Genomic DNA, 20,794 nt, shown 5'->3' with positions numbered 1-20,794 from the left:
ATATTATTTACTCCTATTTATTTATCCTAATTATTATTAGATGGATGTTGGAACTTCCCTTTTTTCCTGCTTTTAATGTCATTTAAATGTTCCTTCAGATTTATCCCTTTGGGAATTCCAGTTTTTCTTACTGATTTGTTCTTCAGTGGAATTCAGTTTGCTATTGAAGTTACTTTTCAACAATATTTTTAATTTATTAATTTTCCAGTTTCTTTTTACAGCTGTCTAGTATTGTTCTTATTTCATGGGTATAATGCTTTCCTTTATCTCCCTGAATTGTAAAATGTTTGTTTTAAAGTCCTTCTCAGGCTCTCATCTCTGTTACCCCCACTATACATTTTTATGTTTGTCAGATGCTTTAGTTGTCTAACCAAATAGATAAACACTCACATTTGGTTTTAATTACCCCATAAGGTTTTTGGAAGACCAGTAGGTTTATTAGATCAATAAATTTATAAAAACTCAGAAGCCTTATAGAGTTTGCAATATTATCATTTTATTTCTCTTTGCATCTTATTTTATTCAACTCAGCTCAAAGTAACAAACATTTATTAATCATCTACTATATTCCAGTCACCACAGGGAACAGTTGGTGACCTCAGTGCCTGACACATAGAAAACACCTAATAATAGATACATGCTGACTGAATAAATGCCTAATATTTAAATAATAAGAGGATGAAAAATTAAAATATGAAAGGAATGGGAAGGAATTTTATAGGATGAGGTAATGTTTCAGAGATGGAACAGTTCTGAATGGTCTTTTGTGATTGGAGTGTGTCCAAGAAACGGTTGGAAGATAGAAAGTAGAGACATGAGTGATTATTTTGAAAGTAAGGAGTTGACAAAAGGTAAAGGGTATGAAGCAATTTTGTTATGGGTCTCTAGCAGAGGTTCTCAACTGGGGTGACTTTACCACCCAGGAGACATTTGACAATGTTCGGAGATAATTTTTGGTTGTTACAGTTAGAGGGGTGTTACCGGCATCATGAGGGTGGAAGCCAGGGATGCTGCGAGGCGTTCCATAGTGCACAAGACAGACCCCAAGACAAACAATCATCTCATCCAAAACATCTTAAATTCCAAAGTTGAGAAATCCTGCAGAAGGATATGAAATCATAACAGATAATTGTGGGATTTAAGGTAAAGAGAAAAACTGTAAATTAAGGGCTATCTTGATTATATTTCAACTTTTCTTGTTTGCTGCATAAAATTAAGCAAGGCATTTAATCTTTCTCGACTGCACTTTTCCCATGTAAAAGAGTCTATTACCCTTCACTGATCTGACCATCTGCAACTATTTTGAAGAAAGAATGAAGATTTGACCGGAACCCTAGTTCCTCCCACTCAGTAGCCTTGGAGTTGAGCCAGTCACGTAACTTCACTCATCCTAATTTCTTCCTCTGTAAAGTAGAAAATAATATCTACTCCACAATATTTCTGTGAGACTTACGTGCTTGGCATGTAGTAGGCACCCAGTAAATATGTACTATTGATTCCAATGGAATATAAGCACAGTTTTGAATGCTGCAAGAGAAAGTAAATCATTAAGAAAAATTACATGATGTTGTTATTTTGATTCCTACCATAGTAAATTTCTTGTTTAGAAAATTTGTATTTGGTGTTCTTTGTCCTAATGCATGCATTAAAATTGCATCTACTTTAATGCATGGACTGTGAACATTTTTCCTCTTATTTTGATAGTCACTGGTGATTACACTGCCACTTTGAGTAATTGCTGTACTTTACAGTAGGAACTGCCTTGCTTTTACTACAGGCCATGGAAATACATTACCACTAGAGAGCTGACCAATGAACTGATTCCTCCCAGTGGTTTATTTCAACAGGTTGTGGCAACTGAGGAAGACCGAGTCCCACCCAGTCTGGTGGAGCCACCTCCCAGAGCAGATGGACTGGACCACAGGATTGCAGCTCACATCGTGTCCATCCTGCCCTCTCTCTGTCTCACAGAGAGGGAGAAAAAGGTCAGATGGGGACACACCCAAAACACATGAATGCTTTGAAAAATTATGGATTCTCTCCTTAAATCAATATTATTTCAATTTTTGAATAGAATCTCCAGGAGTTCTTCTTATCTGAAGAAGAAAGTGAAAGCAAAGCAGTGCCCAAAGGCCCCCACCTACTGAACTATCACGATGTGCATGCCCACAAGAGGTACTTACTGAAGGTAATGATAACCGGCTTACCCTGGGGCGATTGATTCAAGAAAGCCTCTTTGTAATTGTTCAGTTGGAGAAACATTAATTAGATCACTTTACCAATGTAATTAAAAGTACAGTCATGCACAAAATGGATACCTGCTTGTAAGGTGAGCTCTCAGAAAATAGAAATGGATAAATGAGAAACTGTGTCAGCAAAGAAAACTTGTCTAATTATAGCAGGCCAATTCACCATTAAATCGATTGGGACTGCATGAGATTTGCATTAAAACCTTACAGTTACTTGCTTTCAATAGCTACTATTATGAAAAACTAGTGGAGGCCAGAAAAGAATCTCAGAAGGGAGAGGTGAATGTACACGACACTTCGGCAGTTTGTCCCTGTGAATGAAAAAGCCATCATTTCTGTGCACCAGGAACCTCTGGCAAAGTGAGAATGAGCTTTTTTGACCTTCAGTAAAGTACCAACAGTTTGTCTTCCCCAATTACCATTGATTTCCCCTGTTCCTGAGTAATGAAAGCGAAGGTATCATGTGTTGCCTTCTCCATATGCATAAGGCGCTTGACAGCTTACTTTAATGTCTTCTGTCATGTTGCTCTTTTTCATCAGGACCAAAAGAATTTTGACCCAGTTCAAGTTGAGCAGGAGATGCAGTCCAAGCTACCACTGTGGGAATTCCTTGAATTCCCTCTGCCCCCGCCATGGAATAGCACTAAGCGTCTCGCTACAATTCATGAACTCATGCACTTTTGTACAAGTGGTGAGTACTTTGCTTTGTCTTAGCTTAAACTCTTTCATTTATGGTCATATATGCTTCTTAAAATTACACCCCTATTTGCAAAAAGTATTTTGGTTATCGATAAACCTTTCAGAGATTGAGGTAGATATTTTGAATAAGTACAGTTTTCTTTTCTTTATTAATATCATTAGCAATAGTATGATAGCTCTGATGCATAACTTTTTCCACTTGAGCCACTGGGTTTTCTTTCCACTGTGATTCCACAACAGGAATTATCCTCTTCTTTCCCCCCTCCACTCCCACCCAACCCCACCTCATCCTTCATTGACATCATTGGAGATGACATGGTAGTCCCTATCCTAGTAAAGGAGGTAGATTAGAGTTGGTGTGGTTCTGGGAACATGTTGATTCAAGTTAACCTTCTCTCACAACGAACAGGAAGGGCCATTTTATGCTCTTTGAGGACAGTGGAAAGGAGGGTCATTAGGAACGTCTAAAATCAGCTTCTCATTGCAGAGTTCACTGGGGTATTACGATATGGAAAATCATTTCTTAAAACAATTATGTATTTACTTGAGGTAAGTGACAGATAAATTCCTCCTTATAAGAAAGAATAAGAAATTACACAGACATCTTTATTTGACAAGAAAGCATTTGACCTAGAAAAGAGAAAAACATCTAATTTCACTTCTAATCTTAAGCAAATCACATAATATTTTTATCCTGATTTCTTTTGTTCATTTTCAAATAGGCTTAGTAATAAAAGAAACAAAACCTTTTGAATACTGTCATGCCATCCATCACCTCATGGAAATGTGAGGTGTAGACTATGGGGAGTAGGATGTCATGTCTGTTGTTTTCATAACTACCCTCTTCCTGATGTTCCAGAGAATGTCCTTAGCCTTTATCCTGCTCCTCTTCTCCTTTTGCCTTGTGGCATTGTTGAAAAACAAAATTCAACCAAGTAAATGTGAAGATCTAATTGACTTCATTAATCAATTCATGAATCAGTCAGTATCCCATCTAGCAAGTAGAGATACTCCTAGAAGCGATACAAATGCAAGGTTATTATAGGCAGGAGGGTGGGGCAAAGAATTTTTGGCAAAAGAAAGAATAGTTTCAGGCAAAATTACCTTATCTCAGGGGGAAGGACAGGGGGTCTTATCTGGTGGATCACCTCATCTTCCTTTGGGCATGGAGAGGGTCCAGGTGACAGATTTCCCCATTGGTACTGACCCAAAATTCCTGACTGTTAATAATGCATTTCTGGGGGAGGCTGGAACTGCAATTAGGTCAGGGATTAAGCCCCTGTTTGGTGACTTAGCCTAGCAGAAATGGCTCCATTTGGAGCCTGTGGTTTTCTTTTTGACAGTAGGATTCCGTTTTCTCTCCACCTTAGTTCTGCACAAAGAACAGGATTTTTGCCTCTGTTGCCTCCATTGAAACTTCACACATATCTTGCTTACATGCCCATCCCAAACCCTTTCTCCTCCTGCCTCTCCTTCCTCTTTTGTCTTTCAGTATCTCATACTTAACAGGTCCAAAACCAAACCTGATTGCCCCAAAGTTTGTCCCTTTACACTTTTAGTAAGTGGGAACTATTTTCTACCAAAACCTTGGAGTCTTCCCTGATTCCCCTTTTTTGTCATACATCTCACCATACCCTTCACTACCATACCAGCCCAACCCACCATCACCTCTCGTGTGGACTATTTCAGTAGATTTCCAGCTGGGTTACAGGCTTTCTCTTTTTTACCTGTAGCCTTTCTCCACACAATAACCAGAATGGCTCTTCTAAAATGTTAGTTATATCATGAGTATTCTTAGCTCAAGACCTTCTGGTGGTCACCCATTTCACTCCCAGTAAAATCTAAACCATTCTACCACCCACTTTTTGAGCTTATCACCTGTCAAGCTCTCATTGTTCCACTCCACTTTACTTACATTGGCCTCACTGGGGTTCCTTGAACATGTTACACCCCTGCCTCAGGATCTTTGCATGTGCTATTTCCCTTGCTTAGATCACTTTTCTCACAGATATCCACACAACCTGCTCTCCCACTTCTTTCACGTATTTCCTTAATTGTTCAAAGAGGTTTTTCTTCTCACCACCTTATATATAATAGAGGCCCTCCTGTTGGATTCCCCTGAGGAAGGCGCCGCTCCTAATCACTCACCAAAGACGTTTCTTGATGCAACAAGCAAGAGGAATTTATTCAGAAGCCAACTAGTTGGGGTCCAAGTCAGCCCGTCGCAGCGGGTCTCAACGAGGACCCTGAGCACTTACAACTAAGTGGTTATATAGGATTTTCTGAGGCATTCAGCCCTAGAGGATTACCATGGTTACAGATTGTGTTGTAGTAACAAGATAACAATACTACATAGCAAGATAACAATACTACAGAGGCAGTAATTTTTCAAACCTACGATTTCTGGGTTAGTGCCACGTCCTGGGGGTGTAGCAAGGTAGGGTCAGCTTTTATGCTTAACTAACCGAAAGGTTAGCGCCGCCAGCAGTCATGATTGATTAACTTGTTTTTCCAGAGGAGTTACCTTGGTTTCAGTTGTTCCCTCTGAGTCATATGTCAGAATGGTTTTCAGGCTTCAAGATGGCTACTCTTAGGCTAACTTATTTCTCAGGGAGGTTGGGGTCCTACATTCCCCACTTCTTTTTCTGAACATTCTAATCATGGAATGTTGGTGTCTTCTTGATGTGTGAGGGTATGATACTGTTGTCTCAGCATTAGCACCTGCACAGCACTTACTCTTTCTCTAATAAAGGTTATTACTCGATTTAAAATGCAGGGACCTAAGGTGAGGAGCAATATAAAAATAAGCAGGGGTCCTGCCAAGGTGGATATTAGAGTTGTAAGCCATGGGGATCTAGAAAACCAGGATTCAAACAGGCTCTGGTTAGCTTCTCGTTCTCGCTTTCGCTGATCTAATCTTTCTCTCAGTTTAGACATTGAGTCTCTTACTACTTCAGTATGGTCTGCATAGAAGCAACATTCTTCCTTTAGAGCTGCACATAATCCACCTTCTTTTAGAAATAGTAAATCTAACCCTCGTCTATTTTGCAGCACTACTTCAGAGAGGGAGGTTAGGGACTCTTCAAGTTTAGAAATGGACTGTTCTATAGTTCTCAAATCTTCATCGATAGCTATTCTTAGTCCTTCATAATGTTGGTTTTCTTGTATAATTGCAGCGGCCCCTGTTCCTACTCTGGCTGCGACTCCTACTCCTAGTAATACAGCTAGAGTGAGTGAGACTGGCTCTCTCTTATACCTTAGTCTAGGTTCCAATTCTGCCACGAATGAGAAGTCATCATGATACATTAGTCTGGGTACTAACTGGACCATTATACAGAATTCGTGGGAGAAGTTGAAGACAGAGGTGGAAACACATGGAGTTAGTCCAGTATTACAGGCCCACCATCCTTCAGGTGGTGGGACAAAATACCTGTTTTCTCTTGTGGGGATCATGGGGATGGTCTCATTACATAAATTTTTATGCGTGGCGGGAACCGTACCTAGACACTTTCCTATTCCAGACACTTCGGTTAGTGTTAGCTTTTTATGACTGCCCCAACTACAAATTTCGTGGCTGGTTGTATTCTTAAAATCAGCTGACAATCCCAGCCCTTCATAATAAGGTGGTCTAGAAGAAAAACATAACCAACAGGACTCTGTAGTTTTAGGGTCAGTGGCATTTAGGACTCTGAAAGCTCCCTCAACAAGGTTGAGGAGGCGCTGTCCATTGCTAGAAAAGGAGGTCAGTGGGCTAGGAGCAAAGACGGGGACAGCTGAAATAGTTAGGGTTCTTTTCGGGGCTGGGGTTGGGAGGCGAGGCTGATCTGGTAAGACAGCGTTTGGTCCTACTGGAATAGCCGGGAGGGTTTCTACTTTGAGTCTAAGAGTGAATACAACTCCATTATCATATCCTTCCTGATAGAGTCTTAATCCCCACATGAGCCCTCTTTCCCAATTTGCTCCCTTTCCGGCTTCAGTAAAGGAAATATCAATAAGATTACAGGTAGAGCTGGTCATACATTGGGCCTGAGTACTGTTTCTTTTAACTCTTATAAGACTTGGAGGGGAGCTCCCGGCATTTCTGCCTATCCAATGACATGTCCCTGTTTGTTCACAGCCCCAATTTTTGCAGAAAAAGTCTGTCTGCCCACCACACTGTGAGGCCTTAGCACGATCGGTTGAGGGGGCTGGGCACACATAGAAGCAGGTATCTTGGAGTTTTTTCATAGAAGCCCGAGATCCACATCCTGGCCTTCCTATTCTACCTCCGTGCCGAGGGTCTTGTTTGAAGAGAGTACATATGTCTACAGTGAGGGTAGGCCACCAAGTCCCCCTAGGATGCTGTTCTGTTAACTGGACTACTACTTGGTGGGAAGCTGGGGTAATGATTTGCCATGTCAGTAACCTGGGTTCATGGGGGTTAGGGTTCTGGTGGGTTGGAAGTAGCAGGAGCATCAGAATTACTAACAGCATAATTCTTTTTACACAAGCGAAGCTTAAGGGGGTTATCAGTTCGAGTTACTCGCCAGTCCGGGTCCGGGGGTGCCTTCTTTAGATGTGAAGCGTGTATCCAGGAAGAGACGCCGTCCACTTTTACAGCTGTGGGAGTAGTCAGGAGGACGATGAAAGGTCCCTTCCACCGTGGCTCGAGGTTTCCTGTCCGGTGCCTTCTCACGTAGACTGGGTCTCCCACCTGGAACTGGTGAGGCACCGAGAGGTCTTCTGGCTGATAGGCTTCCTTGATGGAGGCCCACACCTCTTTCTGCACAGCCTCCAAGGCTCGTAACCTTTCAAGCAAAAACTTATTAGTTGCACACTCAGGGAATGTATGAAGATGTGCTGACTGAAGCGGGGCCGGGGCCCCAAACATTATTTCAAAAGGCGTTAGTCCAAAGCGGCTGGGAGTGTTCCTGACTCTAAACAGGGCAAAGGGAAGGAGGACTAACCAATCACATAAGCCAGTCTCTATGGACAATTTAGTCAAGGTCTCTTTTAGAGTTCTGTTCATCCTTTCTACCTGTCCTGAGCTCTGGGGCCTGTATGCACAATGCAATTTCCAATCCGTCCCCAGGATCTTGGCCAATCCCTGACTTACCTGGGCAACAAAAGCAGGGCCGTTGTCGGAGCTGATTACCTTTGGAATCCCAAACCTGGGAAATATTTCTTCAAGGATTTTTTTAGACACCGTCTGAGCTGTTTCAGTTTTGGTGGGGAACGCCTCTGTCCATCCTGAAAATGTGTCTAGAAAAACTAGAAGGTACTTATATCCATACTTAGCAGGCTTAATTTCAGTGAAGTCAACTTCCCAATAAGTTCCTGGGCGATCTCCTCGAAGTCTTTTCCCGGATATTGCTTGATTTTTGCTCACGTTTACTAATTGACAGGGAACACAATTTTTTACAATCTCGTCAACTAATTTTCCTAATCTAATAACATGATAAGGGGAGTCTCGAACTAAAGTCTTTAGGTTTTTTGCTCCCAAATGTGTCAGTTGATGTAATTGCCTTAAGTATTCTTCTGCCTCTTTCCGGGGCAGGACAACTTTTCCTTTTTCAGACTTGTATATCTCTTGGGGTGAGGAATTTTTGAACCCTAATTTGTTTATACAAATGAGATCTTCAGGTGTGTACTGGAAGCTCTTGATGTGAGTGGCTTCCGGACACACTTGAAGGGGCAAAATGTTCATTCCCTGAGCCGCTTGCTTTGCGGCTTGGTCTGCTCTCTGATTTCCTCGAGCTATTGGAGAGTCGTCTTTCTGGTGTCCAGGGCAATGCATTATTGCTACTTCTTTAGGCCTATGGATGGCTTCCAGCAAATCTAAAATTTCTTGTTTGTTTTTAACATCTTTCCCGGCAGAAGTTAACAGCCCTCTCTGTCTATAAATAGCCCCGTGTATATGAGCAGTGGCAAAGGCGTATCTGCTGTCAGTGTAGACGTTAAGTCTCTTACCTTCTGCCATCTTTAGGGCCTGAGTCAGGGCGATGAGTTCTGCTCGCTGTGCAGAGGTGCCCATTGGGAGTCCACTGGCCCATACAACTCGGTCATCATCTACTACTGCAGCTCTGGCTATTCTCTTACCATCTATGATGTAACTGCTCCCGTCTGTATACCAAGTCAGGAGTCTCGTTCCCCCTAAGGGCTGATCTTGCAAGTCCTGGCGGGTTCCTGTCTCTTCAGCCAGGATTTCCTGGCAGGTGTGAAGCACTTCTTTCTCCAAATCGGGGAGCAGAGTGGCCGGGTTTAGGATGGCAGGGGGGGCAAACTCTACTCGATCACGATTCAGGAGTAAGGTTTGGTAGTGAGTCATTCTGGCATTCGACATCCATCTCTTGGGTGGTTGCCGAATTACACTCTCCAACGCATGTGGAGCAACTACAGTAAGTTTCTGTCCCAGTGTCAGTTTGTCAGAATCTTTAACTAGGAGGGCCACAGCCGCCACTACTCTCAAACAGGCAGGCCATCCACTACTTACTGGGTCTAATTTTTTTGACAAATAGGCGACAGGTCTCTTCCAAGGTCCCCATTGCTGGGTCAACACTCCCCGAGCCACTCCACTCCGCTCATCCACAAAAAGGACGAATGGCTTAGTTACGTCTGGCAGGGCCAGAGCGGGTGCCGACAGGAGGGCCTTCTTGATTTCATCAAAGGCCTGTTGCTGTTCAGGTCCCCAAACAAACGGGGCTGCCCCTTTGGTTAGGGGGTACAGGGGGGCGGCTAAGGTGGCATATCCGGGTATCCACAATCTGCAGAACCCTGCTGTTCCCAGAAATTCGCGGACTTGGCGCGGAGTAGTAGGGACCGGGATCTGCGTCACAGTCTGCTTCCGGGCTTCAGTAAGCCACCTCTTCCCTTCTCTCAGGGAATACCCTAAATAAGTCACTTGTGGTTGGCAGATCTGTGCCTTTTTGGCAGATGCTCTATACCCCAGCCTAGTAAATTCAGTCAAAAGGGCTTCAGTAGCCGCTTGGCAGACTTCCTGTGTAGGAGCGGCTATCAGTAAGTCATCAACATATTGTAACAAGGTTACCTGTGGGTTGGAGGCTCGGTAAAAGGCCAAGTCCTGGTGTAAAGCCTCGTCGAAGAGGGTAGGTGAGTTCTTGAATCCTTGTGGCAAGCGAGTCCAGGTCAATTGTCCAGTAGTTCCTGTGGAGGGGTCTTTCCACTCAAAAGCAAACAGCGGTTGGCTACTCTGGTGCAGGCGCAAACAAAAGAAGGCATCTTTTAAATCTAAGACTGTATACCAAGTATTTTCTGGGGCCAGAGAGCTTAGCAGGTTGTAAGGATTCGGCACAGTGGGATGAATGTCCTGTGTTCTCTTATTAACTTCTCTTAAATCTTGCACTGGTCGATAATCTCCTGTTCCCGCTTTCTTTACAGGCAGCAAGGGAGTGTTCCATGGGGATTTACATTTTACTAATATCCCCTGTTCTATGAGCCTCTGGATATGGGGCCTAATCCCATCTCTGGCTTCTTTACTCATTGGATATTGTCTCACAGTTACTGGTGAGGCTGAGGCTTTTAATTCTATGACCACCGGGGGTTGGTTTACAGCGAGTCCCATACCTGCCGTCTCTGCCCAGGCCCCTGGAAACTGGTTGAGCCACCTCTGATTGACTTGGGAGGGTTCTGGTTCCTTAAAAAGGCGGTACTCGTCTTCTAACTTTATGGACAGAATGCTTAGGCCCAAGGGTCTCTTTTTTCTATCAGTCACTTGGGTATCTTCAGTCTGAAAGGATATTCGGGCCCCGACTTTGGTCAAGATGTCTCTTCCCAACAAGGGTGTAGGGCATTCCGGTATAACAAGGAATGAGTGGTTTACTTGTCCCACTCCTAAGTCTACTGTTCTTTGGGTAGTCCATGCATATTGTTTCTGACCCGTGGCCCCAAACACCCAAGACTTTTTACTAGAAAGGGGGCCTCTAGCTTGGGTCAGTACTGAATGTTGAGCACCGGTATCTACCAGAAACTCAACGGGTTGCCCCTCCACCTTCAGAGTTACCCTAGGCTCGGGGAGGGGCTCCGAGCCCCGTCTTTCCTAGTCCTCATCTTCTAGCAGGGACAACACTTTCTTCGGAGGTCCCCGTGGTGGTTTCTTAGGGCAATCTTTCACCCAATGCCCCTTTTCCTTGCAGTACGCACACTGATCTTTATCCAAAGGAGGTCGGTTGCCCAGGGACCCTGCCTTACTACTTTTACCACTAGAGGGCGGCCGTCCCTTACTTTCTACTACTGCGGCCAAGATTTTTGTTAAATTTCTCTCATGCTTCCTATCTCTCTTTTCTTCTTTACTTTCCCTCTCCTTCTCTTTCCTTAACTCCTTCTCTTCTTCAGTCTCTCTCTTATGATAAACTTTCTCTGCTTCTTTCACTAAATCTCTCAGCGACAAATCCTGTAAGCCCTCCAATCTCTGAAGCTTTTTCTTAATGTCGGGTGCCGATTGCCCGATGAAGGCAAGGGCCACTGAAGCACTATGCCCCTCAGAAGTGGGATCAAAGGGGGTATACCGCCTGAAGGCTTCTATCAGGCGCTCTAAGAATACTGCAGGTGCTTCAGTGGCTCCCTGGCTGACCTCTCTTACCTTGGCCAAATTGGTGGGGCGTCTTGCGGCCCCACGGAGACCTGCCACCAGAGCCTGACGATAGATGGTTAGTCGCTCCCTACCTTCTGGAGAATTAAAGTCCCAGCTGGGTCTAGTCAACGGGAACCCCCTCTCTATGTCATGAGGGAGTTGCGAAGGCCGTCCGTCGGTTCCAGGCACATTCCTCCGTGCCTCCAGGAGAATTCTCTCTCTCTCTTCCATGGTAAAGAGCACCTGCAAAAGCTGCTGACAGTCATCCCAGGTGGGCTGGTGGGAAAACATCAGAGACTCTACTAAACCAGTTAGTTTCTGTGGCTCTTCTGAAAAGGGCGGGTGGTTAGCTTTCCAATTATACAAATCAGCAGAGGAGAAGGGCCAATATTGCAGGGGTTGGAAAGGTGGTTCCCCTTCTTCTCCAAGGATGGGAACTCCATAGGACCGGAGAGGAAAGATACCCGGTGGGTCCAAGATGACCCCTCGGCGGCGCCGGGTGCCCTGGGCAGGTCCCGGAGCCTGCCCTACTGCCTCAGCATCAGGGACTGAGGGTGCCGGAGCTGGGGGTGCTGGGGGTGCTGAGGGTGCTGAGGGTGCTGAGGGTGCTGAGGGTGCTGGGGGTGGGGGCACCGGGGGTGCCGTGGGGGCAGGAGGGTAAGGAGGGGGAGGGGGATCATCAATTATAAGCGAATCCTGAGTATCAGGGTAAACTTTGGTAGTTTCCTTTTCCTTTTTCTGAGGTTGAGTCTGGGCAGCTAAAACTCGAGGGCCCATTTTCTTTTGCACCCAGGGCTTAACCCAGGGTGGTGGGTTCTCCACCAACTCTTGCCAGACTACAATGTAGGGTTGCTGATCCGGGTGTCCTTGAGACGAATCCTGAAAGACAACAGCTTTTACTGCTAATAAGGTGGGGAGATCAAAAGTCCCCTCCGAGGGCCACCCAACATTGTAGGTGGGCCATTCAGAGGTACAGAAAGTCTGCCATGGTCCCTTTTTCACTTCTACTGACAAGTTATGTGCCCTCGCTCTAACTTCCGTCCAATGATCTAGCGTCAGGCTAAGGGGGGTCGTCACTATCTGTCCCATTGTCAGTATAACAATAATTAGACACGTAAAGGACACAAAAAACAAAGACACACACAGATTAGACACACAGCGGCCGCTTTTGGCTCTTTTCAGAGCCTCGAGCAGAAACCGAAAGGAATCAGAGGGTTGATATTCTCGGCGCCCAAAAATCAACCCTATCTCATCAGGTTCAGTTTGCCGGAAAAACAGACGGGAGGCTACCAGGCGTCCCTGGCCTCCCAACCTCCCTGAGGCGTCCCCCAGGGTTGCAGCCTGCGGTGCTCTAGTACGTCTACCGACCGCAGTCACAGCCCCTTTACGGGATTGAGACGGCTGCCAGACAGCGGGTACCCTTCAGAACTCCGACCGGTCTCACTGAAACAGAAAACAGAACACATACAACTCAAGGCGCCACTAATCTTACCTCTTCCTCCAAGAGCGACTTCGGGAGTGAAGCGGGGTGGACGCCCGATCCCGGACGAGCCCCCAAATGTTGGATTCCCCTGAGGAAGGCGCCGCCCCAAATCACTCACCAAAGACGTTTCTTGATGCAACAAGCAAGAGGAATTTATTCAGAAGCCAACTAGTTGGGGTCCAAGTCAGCCCGTCGCAGCGGGTCTCAAAGAGGACCCTGAGCACTTACAACTAAGTGGTTATATAGGATTTTCTGAGGCATTCAGCCCTAGAGGATTACCATGGTTACAGATTGTGTTGTAGTAACAAGATAACAATACTACATAGCAAGATAACAATACTACAGAGGCAGTAATTTTTCAAACCTACGATTTCTGGGTTAGTGCCACGTCCTGGGGGTGTAGCAAGGTAGGGTCAGCTTTTATGCTTAACTAACCGAAAGGTTAGCGCTGCCAGCAGTCATGATTGATTAACTTGTTTTTCCAGAGGAGTTACCTGGTTTCAGTTGTTGCCTCTGAGTCATATGTCAGAATGGTTTTCAGGCTTCAAGATGGCTACTCTTAGGCTAACTTATTTCTCAGGGAGGTTGGGGTCCTACACTCCCCAGTGGTTATCACTTTTCATCCCCTCATCTGGCTTTATTCTTTTCATCTCTGCTGTGGTGTACAGTTATCTATTCACTCTGTTTCCAGCCACTACAATGGGTACTCCATAAGATCAGGGCTCCATTGCTGAGGTCCCAGCTTTTATTGCGGTCACTTACAACTAATAGGTGCTCAAAAAATATTTGTCAAGTGAAAGAATGAGCAAACTTTCCTTAATTCTGTAATTTTTACCTCTTCCCTGTCTCTTTTCTGAATTTCCCTATGTGTTTTTCCAAAAGGAACCCTCCCATAACCCTCATCTCTGTTGGAGAGAAAGTGGATGTGACCTCTGAATCATTGATCTGCCATATTTCTTTTTTTCTCTTTGAATTGCATGATTATTTGTTATGCCTACCTCCCACCCCTCTACCTTGAACACCTAAAGGTGTTTAGACCAAACACTGAAAGTGCAAGAATCAAATCTTTTCTTTGAATCTCAGGCACCTATGACCAAGCATAATACATAGAGAATAAAAATGAGTGAGTGAACAGGTAAATGCACATATGTGTAATAGAATAAATACACAAATGAACAGAGCCTGTAGAAAGCCGATAACCTATGAAGTACAATTATGAAAAGTAAGGCAGCAGGTCAAGTGGTCAAAAGAGGCCTTTTTTTGAGTCTAATAAAAAGGAAAACCTACTGAATATAACAGCATATCTTAAACACAAGTAATTTTTCTATTTTAAATTACAACAGCAGCAAAGGTGTTTTTGCTTAAAAATGGTAAGTTTTAAACATATTCAACCAATATGGTACTCTGGAAAGTCCATGTGAATTAATTTAGACTCCTAATATTGATTAAGCTATGAAACAGTTTGGGAGTGTTGTCCTAATAAGTTGTGTCTTGATTGTGTAGCTTTGTTATTATGAGGTACCTTTGAAATTTGTTGCAGAATTGTGGAGTCCATGTTTAAAGTCAGGTGAACACCCTGGTGTGACTCCCTTGTCATTCCAGGGTACAGACCCCTTGCTTAGCCCTGTGCCGGGTGGTAGTAAGAAACATTCCTAGCAGCCCAGGTTCTGCTTTCTTACAGAAATCTTGAGCTGGAATGAAGTACAACGAGCCTTCAAAATGTTTACTTTTGAGAGCCTGAAACTCTCTGAGGTTGATGAAGAAGGGAAACTGAAGCCTCCTGGGATGGTGCATGGGGCAGATTCTGATATGTTCAACATACCATGGGACAACCCTGCCAGATTTGCTAAACAGATAAGGCAGCAATACATCATGAAAATGAACACCCAAGAGGCCAAACACCAACCAGGTATACTGTATGGAGGGAACAACAGGCATTCTTACATTATATGATTGTCGATTTTTCTAGTATTTTATCTCATAGATCCTTTTCACACTGATCAGATACTGAAATGAAAGAAAGAGTTTTGTTTGTGGATCAGAATTGGTCGGTGTCTGTGCAAGATGACAAGATCAATAAAGAACCTTCAGATCCTAGTCAGCCTGATGCTAACAACATAAAGCACTCTGACCCAAATAATAAGAAACCCTCAGACTCTGATACTAAAGAGCTGTCAGAACAGAATACCAGCTTGAAAACTCAGTTCCAACTTGAGCCTTTGGGTAAGTAAACATGTGTGTGTGTATATAGACACTATGATAGACTGTATAAACAAAGATTCAAGATGCATAATTTAAATTTAAATGCCTCCCTATTTCAACTGAAAAACTGTTTAATCCCTCAGTTATTTGATTAGTTCAACTTTGTCATCAAGGGCTGTTTTTCAGTAATTCCTCTTTGTCTAAACCCTTGTTTTTTAAAACATCCTAAGGCCTCTTAGTCTACTCTTACGTTAGTAAATGTAGTGCAGTGAACATAATTAAACTTTCCTCATTAGTTTTGCATGGGGTTCTTGTGATTATATGCAAAAATTATGAAAAATTACCTGCAATAACATAATGAACTGCCCATAATAGAGCTTGTACAGGATCAATGCTCAATGAACATTGATTCCCTTCCTCTCTTCCTTATAGCTAAGGTAATTATTCTTACTCTAGAATGTAGCGTAAGTATTGTTATATTAGGAGATATGGAAGCATAGAAAGATAATTAGGCTGAATTTTTATCTTACACATAGCTGTCAGATTAATTACTTAAAATATAGCTTTGTTTCCCTACTTTTAACCCTCAATGGCTCCCTATTACCTGCAAAATAGAGCCCAATGCCTTGGCCATGCTTCTCCAGTAGTTTAAAATTACTTTTCCAAACCCCTTCCACTTTTTCCCTTTTGATCCCTTATCTAATGTTATAGTCAAACAGAATTAAGCCCTATTTTCTCTACACAGTCTGCTCTTTTCACTCTCGGTGCCTTGCCCTGACAGTGCCCTCACCATAATCTTTTGGGTTGTGATTAGCTTTCAATGGCACCTCCATGAAGCTTCGTCAGGTGTGTCCATCTGGAAATCCCTTCCTTAGCATTCCTGTGATCATGCTCATTCTCCATTTTCTTTATGGCATTCTTTATTATTTCTTACTACTTATTACAATTAGTCATATGCCTATATTAAGACCTCTATAATACTATAGCTTCTTAGAAGTCATAAGTATGATTATGTTAAAAATATTTACCATATTGGCCCATTAAACAAGTCTCAACAAGTTTTCACAGAATCAAAACTATAGCATATGTTCTCATACTACAGTGAAATTATGGTGGGCATCAATTAAAACAATGAGAAAATGTCCAACTTTTCAAAATTAAGAAATACACTTCTGTATACCCAGGTCGAAGAAAACATCACAATAGATTAGGAAATATTTCAAACTGAATGATATTAACCATCCTGATTTTAAAATTTGTAGAATGCAGCTAAAGAAAGAAATACTCAAATAGTTTACAGCTTAAATGAATATATTTTTTAAAGGAAAACTAAAACTTAGCTAAACATGAACCTCAAGTAGTTAAAGATGAACAAAATAAATCCAAATAAACAGAAGAAAAAAATAACCGTGAAGAAATGGCATAGAAAATATGAATGCAATAAGGAAGAAAAAAATAATACAAAAGTTTGGTTCTTTGAAAAGACTTAAAATGAATAAATATTTTAAAGAAGTCTGATCACAAAAAAAGAGAAGCATGAATAACCATATTAGGAATAAAACTATATCAAGAATAAAAATCGAGGAATAAAGCAATAGACTTTCCTGTGATCCTATAGAAATTTAATAAATAATAATAGGATATAAACAACTTTATTCCACTAAATCTAAACACTAAGTGAGAAAATTGCTAGAAAAGTATAACTTAACAGCAATGACTCATGAAGAGACAGAAAACCTGAATAGTCTTTAACATTTAAATAAATTAAGTCAGTAATTAAATATCTTCCCTAATAGAGTTTGCCAAACCCAAGCAATCTTATTGACTAGTGATACCACTCAAAAAATAAATAATTTTAATAATAACAAAAATTTCCAGGAAATAGAAAAGGGATATCCTCCCCTACTCATTTTATGAAACTCACATAAAGCTTTTAATAAAACTGTCCAGGGTAGTAAAACAAAATTATAAATCAAACTCATTCATGAACATAGATGCAAAACTACTGAGGAACAGGAATACAAGGAAAAAACATACATTGCAAAAATCAATATAATTAGCAATTAACACATTGAGAAAATGATACAATTACTTCAATAGATGCAGAAAAGCACTTAAAATTCTATAACAATTTATTAAAAAAATAATCTCAGCTAACTAGCAGTAGAGAAATTCCTCTACCTTATAAAGGTTATTTTAAAAATTGTGACAACAAACATTATATCAGCAAAGATGAAAAGTTGAAGGATTTCCTATGAGATCAGGAGATTATTCACTATATTATATACACTTATATTCAGTATTACATTGGAGATGGTAGCCAACTAAGTAAGACAAGAAAAAGAGGTAAAAGTGTAAGATTTGAAAAAGAAACAAAACTGTTATTATTTATAAATACTATGTATGTAGAAAACTGAAAATAATCTACTCAAAAAAATTCAGGATTAACATGGACATTTAGTAACAAAATCATGTTTGTTAAAGGACACACCTAAGATATCTGGAGTGCTGAGACTTTTCTTTATCATTATTCATTATACCAAATATTTATGTTCTATGTACTTTTCTGTATGTGTTGTATCTCATAATAAAAAACATGAAAAAAAAAGTGATCAGTGTCAGGAGAAAACAGGTATTAAGTCAGTATTGACTGAATGGTCATCTTACCATTTTCATTTATCCGGATGAGAGCAGAAGAGGAAGTCATGTTGGAGTGGAGTTACGGAAAATCTGCTGCCTATTAGTAGAGCAGATAAGTTAGGTTGAAGAGAACAGAGGAAGGAAGGAGATAATGTTTACTTAATATTGCCCTGCTATATTCTGAGCTCTATGCTGTTATTTTACATATATTAAATAATACTTTATATGAACAGTAAGCTTTAGAGGAAAATGCTGTTATCTCAATTCTACAAGACAAGAAAATGAAGACTCAGGGGTTAAGTAATTTTAATTTATTCAATTTCATACAAGTAGGAAGTCAGGATTCCTACAGGAATGTAAATGTATGACAAAGAAGTCATTTGAGTTAACATGAAGCCAGAATAAGCCAGAAGATAAATGAGGCCTGAAGTTTTCTCCTTTGTTTTTTGTCTTGGTTTCTTCTTTGGAGCAATTGGTTTATAGTTTTCCTCAGGCAACTTTTGCCACCTGGTGGTCAAACCACATAAACTGGCATTCTGGATGCTGGTGGAAAGTAGATGATGATAGCAATGCCCTAAATCATAAGAGCCAAAAGTGCTATAATGAGTGCATCCTAGAGGCAGGGCTGTCTTGAGAGCTGAGCCCATGACCTGTAAGGCGTTCTGCATGGTGTGTGTTGTCCCACTTCAAAGACTGTTATATCTGAACAGGGAGGGCAGCTGAGACTCGGTGTGGCTGTTGTGTGTAAGGAAATTTTTTATTGTTGTTGATCTTGCATTTTCCCCCTAACTGAATCATACTTTTAAAACAGATACTTTAAATCTCTTTAAACACAGCAGAAGTTGTTCATGTATTTCCTGCACAACCATCTTAGCATCAAATATGCATGAAAGCCTATTCTTGGAAATGAAGGACTGGATATTTGTGCTTTTCTTAACCAAACAGGGGATTTCCATCTGAGACTGTTTTTGAACTTGACAGGGCCTATTGGATATTTATGAAAAACCTGAGAGTTGATAACCATGAGGCTATAGGTTTAGATGTGCCCTTTATGCTTTGGGGTGCTTTTTTAATAAAGTAACTGCTTTGCAGAGGGATCTTGTTATCTCTAAAGTAAAACAGATTAGGAAAGCTGTTTTTCAAAGGGATGAGAATGCATCCATTTCCAGATGTGTCAAATACTACTGAATCACACTGTCAGAGGAGTATGTGGTTGAAGGAGAAATCAGAAAGAAAGAAAAAGTGAATCTTACTCTACTTTTAAATAAAGAGTTCAGATTAGTTTTAGAATGTTCTTTCATTTGACAAAATAACTGATGCACATTTTTTTTAGAACATATTTTCTAAACTGGAGATTTTTTCTGCTGGATCCTTAAACACGGGAGGGAATATCAAATCTCCTGGAAATCTGGCAGACCACAGAATAGAATAATTCTTATTCCACAGATTTCATATCAATTGCTTCAAGGACACTTGGGACATCATGGTCTATTTAGAATTATAGTTGCCCTGAGTTTTTTTTGAGTAGATATATTTATATAAATACTGAAATGAATTGACTTTATAGTTTTTTTCTAAATTAAAATGGAACATGAATGCTGTCAACTTCACCAGCCGAAGGCAAGATGGAACTAGTAGCAAAAATGCCAAGTAGCTATGCTCCTAAAAGAAAGAATAACATTGCTTTATCCTTGATAGACATAGTTAACTATTCCCTCTAGAAGCCCAGATATGGTTCTCATTGATATAGAATTAAGTTAAATCTTATGCCTACCCCCAAAATAAGCTTTTGTTTTTAGGGTTTCTTCCTCATTTTTGCTCTCTTCCTATGGCTGTATATACATTTCTAGTTTCAATGTATGATGTAGATTTCCCTTATTCAATCAAAACAAAAAAATTACTGAGTTCTTACCATGTGCTGGGTGCTCAGGGTACAGTTAGGGAAAATAATATAAAATTCTTATTGTCCAGGAGTTTACATTTGATGTGGAGAGACAGACATAAACAAATAAATATTATCAGGCACTGATAAGTGTTATAAAGCAGGGTAAGAGGAGGAAGGCTCTTGAGGAAGTAACATTTGAGCAACAGTATGAACGAAGCAAGGGTTTCAAACAGGTAAATGTCGAAAAACAAAGCAAGACATGTCAGACAGAGCAAGCACAAAATCTGCAGACAACAGGCAAGCCAGTCATTCTGGAGGAAATGAGCAAAGGAATGTGGAAGGAGATGTGTTCGGAGAGTTAGGCTGGAGCCATTTGATATATGACTTTGTAGGGATTAATCTGCTGTTATTCTAAGGGTGACAAAAAGTCAGTTTGTCTCAGCAGCATCACAAATATGTTACAAGATTCGTCCCCCATTTCATTTCTTTGGTCAAATTTGGAATATGATAATACTTTAACAATTTCTTTATTAGAGATGCACAATCGCAATATATTACAAAAATGTTCTGAGACATTCACATAAAGATGTCTATCCATGTTAAACTTAGGAATTACTACAGCATGGCGATGGAGAAACTAGAGCATGAATCTATTCCTTCTCTGCCCATTCATACAGTCATTTGCTCCATAGCCAAGGATGATATGGCAATCCCAGTCATCATATAAGTATGTACTCTTTGTTCACAAGGAGAGCTGGTGTGCATGATTGTATTGGTCCACAGTATACTGCCTTGGAACCCAGCTACTAATTCATTTAACTAACTTTTGTTAAACTCCATCTATAAATCCTCAGATGCTTATTAAATGGTCTTTAAATTAGCAAATTATTAATGAATAAAAGTGCTCTGCTGGATGATGAGGTAGTATAATTTTCTAATAGAGCTGTGTTGATCTGGTAGTTCTGTTCATCCATTCCCTGCTCCTGCACTAAGTCTGTCGTCCACGAAACATGAGCCACAGAAGTTTGAAAAAGCTGCCAGCATGACAAGACAGTGTATACTAAGCA

At 41.4% G+C, this 20,794-nt stretch overlaps 1 protein-coding gene across 9 annotated transcripts in view; it reads left to right on the top strand.

Annotated features, from left to right (window-relative positions):
- The window catches only part of SPAG17 (sperm associated antigen 17), a 294,146-nt gene that overhangs the window by 122,100 nt on the left and 151,252 nt on the right, over positions 1–20,794 (top strand). For all 9 annotated transcript variants that reach the window (XM_073234479.1, XM_073234481.1, XM_073234478.1 and 6 more), the window contains exons 11-15: positions 1,848–1,985; positions 2,075–2,188; positions 2,790–2,940; positions 14,682–14,909; positions 15,005–15,223. In XM_073234479.1, coding sequence (XP_073090580.1) covers positions 1,848–1,985; positions 2,075–2,188; positions 2,790–2,940; positions 14,682–14,909; positions 15,005–15,223 — 850 coding nt within the window. The remainder of the gene's footprint in view (positions 1–1,847; positions 1,986–2,074; positions 2,189–2,789; positions 2,941–14,681; positions 14,910–15,004; positions 15,224–20,794) is intronic.

The sequence above is a fragment of the Manis javanica genome, chromosome 4 (assembly GCF_040802235.1).
Source record: "Manis javanica isolate MJ-LG chromosome 4, MJ_LKY, whole genome shotgun sequence".
NCBI classification, from domain to species: Eukaryota; Metazoa; Chordata; class Mammalia; order Pholidota; family Manidae; genus Manis; species Manis javanica.
This window is presented reverse-complemented; position numbering and strand designations above follow the sequence as displayed.